Source organism: Protomyctophum parallelum, assembly GCF_964188405.1.
Source record: "Protomyctophum parallelum genome assembly, chromosome: 8".
Lineage (NCBI taxonomy): Eukaryota > Metazoa > Chordata > Actinopteri > Myctophiformes > Myctophidae > Protomyctophum > Protomyctophum parallelum.
Window position 1 is genome coordinate 37,448,324 of NC_139703.1, and position 8,059 is coordinate 37,456,382.

The window sequence follows — 8,059 nt, forward strand, 5'->3', positions numbered from 1 at the left end:
TCCAAAACACAAGTCAACAGGTTCAGGTTTTGACAGGAAAAAAAACAATTCTTGATTGACTGGGCTGTAACAAAAGTCCATGCTTGGATGTTATTTTTTCCCTTTCAGAGTTCAGACCTAAAGTTGCGCCCCAGTCAGATGTCACCAGATAATGCATTATTAGAGACAAAGTCATCTCTCAAAAACAGATTCCAAGCTGAAGCTACAAAGGAAACAAACAGCAGGCACAGTTCTTTCCTTTTTTAGTTTTGAGTGGTGCAACCACTCCAAGGAACAGCTTTGTCCGTGTTCACCTATGTATGTGACGTTCACCTATGTATGTATGAGCATCATATAATGAGTACCAGTAGAGGCGCTGTTGCCTGCTAATGAGAGAGAGAGAGATTTGGCTTCCCAGATTGGGGAGAAAGTGACATTTCTGTCTGCAGTAAAAAGAAAGAGAAAGTCAGCCGCTGTGTTTGGCCGACAGCAGCAATTGTTTTCTACTCGGTCTGAGTCTCATAGGAGGGCTGTGGGCAGTTCAGAAACCGTCTTCCAGTGACATCGACGATGGGGAAAACAAGCTAATAGAAACGGCAGGCTTTCTAGTCCTGAAAAGTTGCAATGCGAAAATGGAAGCCATCGTTCTCACGATAATGAAAATCTAAACATTTTTGTAAAGAAATCTTTTTATTTATAACAGTGTTGTGCCTGAGCTGTTTTTCTTTACTTTTCTTTATTTTCTTTTGTTGTTTGTTATTATGTTCTTGTTGTGTAATGTCTGTTTGTCTGTAAAAAAAACTATAAATACACTTTATAAAAATAAAAATAAATGTTTAAAAAAGATTCTGACTAATGATGATGTCACTGGAAGACGGTTTCTAAACTGCCCACAGCCCTCCTATGAGACACAGACTGAGTAGAAAAAGAATCGTGCCATTTCTTCATGATTATTAGTGAGGACCTATTATATGAAGATAGGTTGAGAAGTGGTCCTTTAAGGGGTTTTATAATAGATTTCAGGGTCAATTGGAAATGGAATCATTCAGAATGTGGGTCCGCCGGACCTTTAGCGTTGGTTGGACGTCAGCCAGTCAAGTAAGTCCACTTCTCGGGGCCTGCATGGACTTGTAGATCTGATCCGACTGTCTTAAGCATTTGCCACGGCATCCTGAAAGAAAGCAAAAGGAAAACCACATCAGTGATTGGGTGTGTGTGTGTGTGTGTGTGTGTGTGTGTGTGTGTGTGTGTGTGTGTTTTTATTTTATTGATTGAGATATTTATTAACAGTTTGCAGAATTACAGTACATTTCAAGCACAAACTCAATACAAAGACTGTTAACTGTGAGTGGATGACCCAATTAAGCATTACACTTGTTTACCGTCCTAAAGTCGGCTCTTCGGTGCTACTGAACATTTCTGACGAGCCGGAAATCATTTCGGCACTACAGCGTCGAAACAGCTGTAAAATAGGAGTATGACTCGGCCCTAAGGGGTTGACACTGTGGCAGAGAAATACAATCTTGGGGCATGTTGAGTTTGCTTTGGAGTTGCCCCAAACTGCAAGTGCACATTTGAGAGATTACAGAATCATGTCGTGCTTAGCAGTGCAATATTTGCCAGTAATGCAGTTCATATCACAAGTTAATAATTGCTGTGATATACAGTATAAAGGGCAAGACAGATTAGATCTGATCAAACCAAACACACTGGGTCACTGGTGTGACGTGGTGTGTGATTGACTTTACTGTAGTCTTTAACCCATTCTAGGCGGGAAGCCGGGAACCCCTTTTTGTGTTTTAAACATTATGTTATAATTTAGCTATTGAAAAATAGCAGATCTACAAGCTCATAGCGCACCACCGAGTGGCGCGCTATGAACTTGTAGGTCTGCTATTTTTGAAAAATCATGAACATGCGGTGCAAAGCTTTGAATATATACTCTTTCAGAGCGAACATTTTTAACTCAAATCTTTGCTTCTGGGAGGTGGTCCCTGAAACAACACATTTTCAGATGGGGGTCAGCGGCCAATTTCATATATTTTTGGGGGTCCTTGACATGAAATATTGAGAACCACTGATATAGAAACATGAGGTTTTTCAGAAAAAGAGTCAAATTGGGCTGTTTGAGCGACTGTGATGAACATTGAGAAGGGTCAGGGGTACTGTACTGTACTGTACTGTACTGTACTGTACTGTACTGTACTGTACTGTACTGTACTGTACTGTACTGTACTGTACTGTACTGTACTGTACTGTACTGTACTGTAGATGTGGTCATTGTTGGTCACACTGTCCCGTCACTGACAGCCAAGTGAGTCAATGTCCGCGTGACAACAAATATGAAGATACAGGAACACCTGTGATGTTTGTCTCTAGTGAGTGGCACGCTACGAGCTTGTAGGTCTGCGATTTTTTTGATACATCAAAGAACGACTGACATAGAAACATAAGCTTTTTCAGAAAACTGTCAGGATGTAGAAGAACTTTTTTTAGAAATCTGATCTCAGGTCAGAATGGGTTAAAGGGCAAAAAAAAACTATCCGTGGTATAAAAACAAGTCACTCACCCATCCACCCTGACGAGCGAATGAGTCGTTCTGATTGAGGTATGACATCAGGATGTTCTTCACTTTGGTTCTGAGCTGCGGCAACTTATCCTTCAGGTAGAGACCCAGAGCTATGGCCGTCCGGGTCATCTGGATCTCTGGAGAAACCTCCGCCTGGCACTGGGCCCGGCACAGAGCATCCACGCTCTTACTGAACACCTCTCTCACAACCTGAGGGCAGAACGGATAAGAGAGGGGTTAGAACACATCAGAACACCTCTCTCACAACCTGAGGGCAGAACGGATAAGAGGGGGTTAGGCTGGAGAAACCTCCGCCCGGCACTGGGCCCAGAACACATCAGAACACCTCAGAACACCTCTCTCACAACCTGAGGGCAGAACGGATAAGAGAGGGTTAGTCAACACAGACAACACTTCTGAGAAATGATTGAGAGACACCCAGAGTGTAACTAACTGTATAAAGAACACCCAGAGTGTAACTAACTGTATAAAGAACACCCAGAGTGTAACTAACTGTATAAAGAAACACCCAGAGTGTAACTAACTGTATAAAGAAACACCCAAAGTGTAACTAACTGTATAAAGAACACCCAGAGTGTAACTAACTGTATAAAGAACACCCAGAGTGTAACTAACTGTATAAAGAACACCCAGAGTGTAACTAACTGTATAAAGAAACACCCAAAGTGTAACTAACTGTATAAAGAAACACCCAGAGTGTAACTAACTGTATAAAGAACACCCAGAGTGTAACTAACTGTATAAAGAAACACCCAGAGTGTAACTAACTGTATAAAGAAAAGGTTAAGTAGAGTATAACCAACGATGCAGCACTAAAATATGAAGAAAAAAACATGTGCACACCCACACACACACACACACACACACACACACACACACACACACACACACACACACACACACACACACACACACACTTACCTACAGGGCAGGCTAATGATAAAAAGGCAAACACCACGTCAAATGAAGGTTAGTCAGGTCAGCCAACAGAGGACAAAGGTCATCTGATGACATCACTGGGGATTGATTGGACGCTGTGTATAGAGACGAACAGAAACTGAAAGTGATGTACTGTACTGTACTGTACATGTCATGTCATGTCAATCTTTTTGTTTCTGTTTCTTGGGAACTGTTTATGACAAGCAGGGAAGGGCTCTGCATTCTCTGACGGTGTGGCTGTGGTTATGTACAGTCATGGTATGATATGTACAGTCATGGTTACAATAATGTGGAACTTTATTGTTGTTGGACAGGAACAGGTATTCAGTAGTTGTATAATACAGGAAGTGCTGCTGAAATAGGAGATTAGCCGATACAGTGTTGTTATTGGCAGCAAACTGGACTATTTGTTGAGTCCAAGTCGACAAAATCAACACTGAGCCGATACCAAGACAAATGTTCTGACGTGGCCGTTATTATTATCCTCTCAGTCAAAAGTGGAAAACCTTGTTAGTTTTTGCATCAGGATTGTATTTTCCAGATGGTTGCTATTGTCTGATGGTTGTTTCTGATCCTGTAAATACCAGGAATTAAAACAAACGTGTTATGCAGCAACAAACTGCACAATATTATGGCGTTTTCATCATAAACCAAGTAAGAGTGGATAATATTATGAGCCGTTTGGACGAACATAATTGAATAAGAGCTACAGAAATAACACTGAATGTGTCACAAGAGCAACACAACATTAACGTTAATAATAATGAATGAATTGCATTTTCATAGCGCTTTTCCAAGTGCTCAAAGCGCTTTACAATGGTTCATTCATTCATACGTTGGGAGGTGAAGCGGCGAACAGTCGACGCCAGCGTCCTCACTTCCCACATTCACACAACGACGGTGGCGAGCTCACACCGACCGACTCATTGGAGGCATTGTAGGGTTCAGTGTCTTGTCCAAGGACACTTCGACATGTGAACTAAACTAAAACTAAGCATTTTCACCAAAATAAAAACTAAATAAAAACTAGCAAACCCGCTCTAAAAACTAACTGAATTAGAAAAAAATGTCAAAACGAACTAAAACTATAATGAAAAAAACAAAACTATTATAACCTTAAGTTCTCTGTACACGGTGTACACTTGTGATGTGTGTGACAATAACGTTGGGTCAGAGCTTGATGCCATGGGTGAGAGAGATCAGTCGATGTGGGCTGTAGAGGATGCTATTGCAGGAAACGTCTCTTGTCGTTGTATACAGAGAAACAATCTCTGTGTGTGTGTGTGTGTGTGTGTGTGTGTGTGTGTGTGTGTGTGTGTGTGTGTGTGTGTGTGTGTGTGTGTGTGTGTGTGTGTGTGTGTGTGTGTGTGTGTGTGTGTGTGTGTGTGTGTGTGCGCGTGCGTGCTTACACGGTCTGCTGTGGCCGAAAGTATCTCCCTCTGCACGTGCTGAAACCGGTCGTCTTTCATCATCTGGTCCGCCACCTCCCTAATTTTCTCAGCCAGTGGGACTGGGTCGAAATCATCGTCTGATTCTGAAGAGAAATACATGCCATAGACTTTATTATATACCCAGTAAACGTAAACGTACAGAAAATTCAACCTTCTGAGTGAGCAGAGTGAGAGTGAGTGGCTCTCAACCTAAGCCTGATGGCTTCAAAAGTCTAATATCTAATACCTCCCTAACATGTATAATTGTATATCCCTTTGGTGTAGTCAGTGGTTAAGATGATGGACTTTCCATCAGTGCCCATACCCGAGGCGGGGGTTGGCCAAAGGGCCTTTTCTGTGTGGAGTTTGCATGTTCTCCCCGTGTCCCCTAGGGTAGGTACCCTCACATGTTCTCCCCGTGTCCCCTAGGGTAGGTACCCTCACATGTTCTCCCCGTGTCCCCTAGGGTAGGTACCCTCACATGTTCTCCCCGTGTCCCCTAGGGTAGGTACCCTCACAAAAAACATGCAGTAATCCTGGTCTCTAAACTGCCTCCCCCTGGCCAGCCGGGGCGCCTGATGGAGGGGAAAGGAACCGGTCGGAATAACGTGTTCCTTCCACGCGCTACGTTCGGCCGGGGAAACTTCCCCGTCAGGTGAAAAAAAGCAGCTTGGAGCCTTGGACTCCTCATGCATAGAAGGTAGCATGAGGTCAGTCCCCCCCCTCCCCCCCAATGAAACAATAAAGAAATAAAGTTTACCCTTCTTCAACTTCTTGTTTATGTGGCCACAGACAATGACTGGCTATGTAGTCACATATTTTACAGCAGTTGTAGAAAAGCCTTCCTTAAATCGTCAAACTTTCAAGTATGTTGAAATCATATGTAGGCCTTACTTTACATAGACATTACACATCATATACTCAATGCGTGTACATTGCAAACAATACACAACAACAATGACGCCATTAGCCTACACGTTAAGACATGTAGATTAGATTGACACAGATGAGGCTGGGATCAAGAAATGTGAATTTTATGATTTTGAATATCTAATAGGCCTATCAGGAAGAAAAAAAAGAAGGGAAAAAAAGAGTCAGAATCGATTGATCCAAGGCCAATGCTTCCTGCTACAGACAAGTAAGACGCGCAAACGCGGGAAGCGAACGCAGCTCGTGTGTGTGTGGTTGTGTGTGTGTGTGTGTGTGTGTGTGTGTGTGTGTGTGTGTGTGTGTGTGTGTGTGTGCTACAGCTGCGCCCTGTGTGTGTGTGTGTGTGTGTGTGTGTGTGTGTGTGTGTGTGTGTGTGTGTGTGTGTGTGTGTGCTACAGCTGCGCCCTCTGGTGGCGGGCGGGTGGTGTAACAGCGTGACACACACACACACACACAGACATTCAGCCCTTGCTGTCATAGTAAGTGGCTCACTGCATTCGCAATAATTCTGACAGTGACATTGTCATGTTGTCAGAATCAATAAATACGAGAGTCTAAATCTTAGGCTACTACACTACAGTGTATAATTCGCTCTCACTCAGACATTATATAACCTCACGTCACCATGGCTTTCCTATACACTCAGACATACAGTAGCCAGCCTAATATTAATTTGAATTATTATACACAGTGACATACCGTCGCCAACAGCACCATCGGTCTGTATATCATCACTGTCCTGGCGGCGGCGTCGGAATGTCGCCCCTTCGCCGGTGTCGTCGTCGTCGAAGAGACAGCTTATGATCGCCAATGTCTGCTGCTCTATGTCTCTGGGAGCCATGATGATATTTGTAATAACTATAGAGAGATGTACAAAACAAACAGAAGTATAGTTTTGTTAAACATGAGCCAGTCAAAGCAGTCAGACACGCCTTGACTGACTGTTGCCTTGAGGGCGTGTCTAGGTTCGGTGTCACGCAGCGGGGGGGAAATAGCTGATCTACAAGCTCACAACGCGTCGCGTCCGCGACGCGTTGTGAGCTTGTAGATCAGCTATACCTTTTTGTTTCCTGGTCGGTGCCGCTCGCTCGCTCACTACGCATGCGCGCCAGTGCCATGGTTGATGGAAAAAGAAAATGAGTGGAGATTTCGGGTATTGACCAGTAGAGTGAAGCACTGGCCAATTTTAAATCACTATTGCGCTGGTCCTAAAATGAGTAAAAAAGCCAATTTTATGTTTGATTGATTGATTGATTGAAATATTTATTAACAGTTTGCAGAATTTACAGTACATTTCAAGCACAAACTCAATACAAAGACTGTTAACTGTGAGTGGACGACCCAATTAAGCATTACACTTGTTTACAACAGGGTCCACATTGTTCAATTCATCAAAAAACGTCTTACGTTTACGTCTTTAAAGCAGTGGTTCTCACACGTTTTCATATTTAGCCCTAGAACTCTAAAACGTAACCTTTGTCAAACCATCACTAAAACCCGGGTATATTTTACCCAATGTAATATATATGATAAAAATATATTAGAGTACGTACAGTAATAGGCCTGCATGGCAACTTGAGGTACTCTTATTTTATATTTTATATTTCATCACGAAAAATAGGTCATAGGGGGGGGGGGGGGGGGGGGGCAGAGTCCCAACAAACCTGCCCACCCAATCAAAAGTCATGGGGAATATTTATTTTTAGCCAATATTTAAAACAAAAACACCACTAAATATCTGTGCCATTTATCATTTCTGATTGGGCGGGCAGAAATCAGACCCACCTGAACACTTCAGGTTTCTATGCATTTAGAAAGAAAGAAAGAAAGAAAGAAGAAAATTAACTTTTACTTGTCCCTGCAGTATTTGCATAATATCGTTGCTAATGGAACGAAACCTTATCTACATTATTTATTTGAACTACTTTTCTTTTTAAATATAGGCCTATATATATTTATTTTTTTCATTAATCAATGTTGTGAAAAGTGAAAGTGGTTAAATGTGGGTCTTTTAGAAATATCAAACCAATGAAAAGCAAGCATTTTTTTGTTTCATTTTTTCTCTCCACCAGACAAGCAACAACAATAATATTATTCAAGGTCACGCTCAAGGTCAGAGCACTTCCTCTCCTCAGTACTTGCCCCTGGGTCCTTTTTTAAACTAGCTCCTCACCACTCGCCCTACACACTT

General features: G+C 42.4%; 1 protein-coding gene across 1 annotated transcript; it reads right to left on the reverse strand.

Moving 5' to 3' along the window:
* Window positions 1-980: 980 nt before the first annotated feature.
* Window positions 981-6,804, reverse strand: LOC310863163 (uncharacterized protein). Its single transcript, XM_083771324.1, has 4 exons — window positions 6,568-6,804; window positions 4,918-5,042; window positions 2,549-2,758; window positions 981-1,150 (listed from the first exon to the last, which is right to left on the reverse strand). The coding sequence occupies exons 1-4, from the start codon at window positions 6,707-6,709 to the stop codon at window positions 1,130-1,132; spliced, it is 498 nt and encodes a 165-aa protein (XP_083627450.1). The 5' UTR covers window positions 6,710-6,804; the 3' UTR covers window positions 981-1,129.
* Window positions 6,805-8,059: the final 1,255 nt, after the last annotated feature.

Bases quoted from the DNA above. Each gene is read 5' to 3' on its own strand.
- LOC310863163 (XM_083771324.1), bottom strand. From the start codon at position 6,709: ATGGCTCCCAGAGACATAGAGCAGCAGACATTGGCGATCATAAGCTGT. The intron at 5,043-6,567 runs GTATGTCACTGT...ATTTCTCTTCAG, and splicing joins CGATGGTGCTGTTGGCGACG to AATCAGACGATGATTTCGAC. The intron at 1,151-2,548 runs GTGAGTGACTTG...GCTTTCTTTCAG, and splicing joins TCGCTCGTCAGGGTGGATGG to GATGCCGTGGCAAATGCTTA.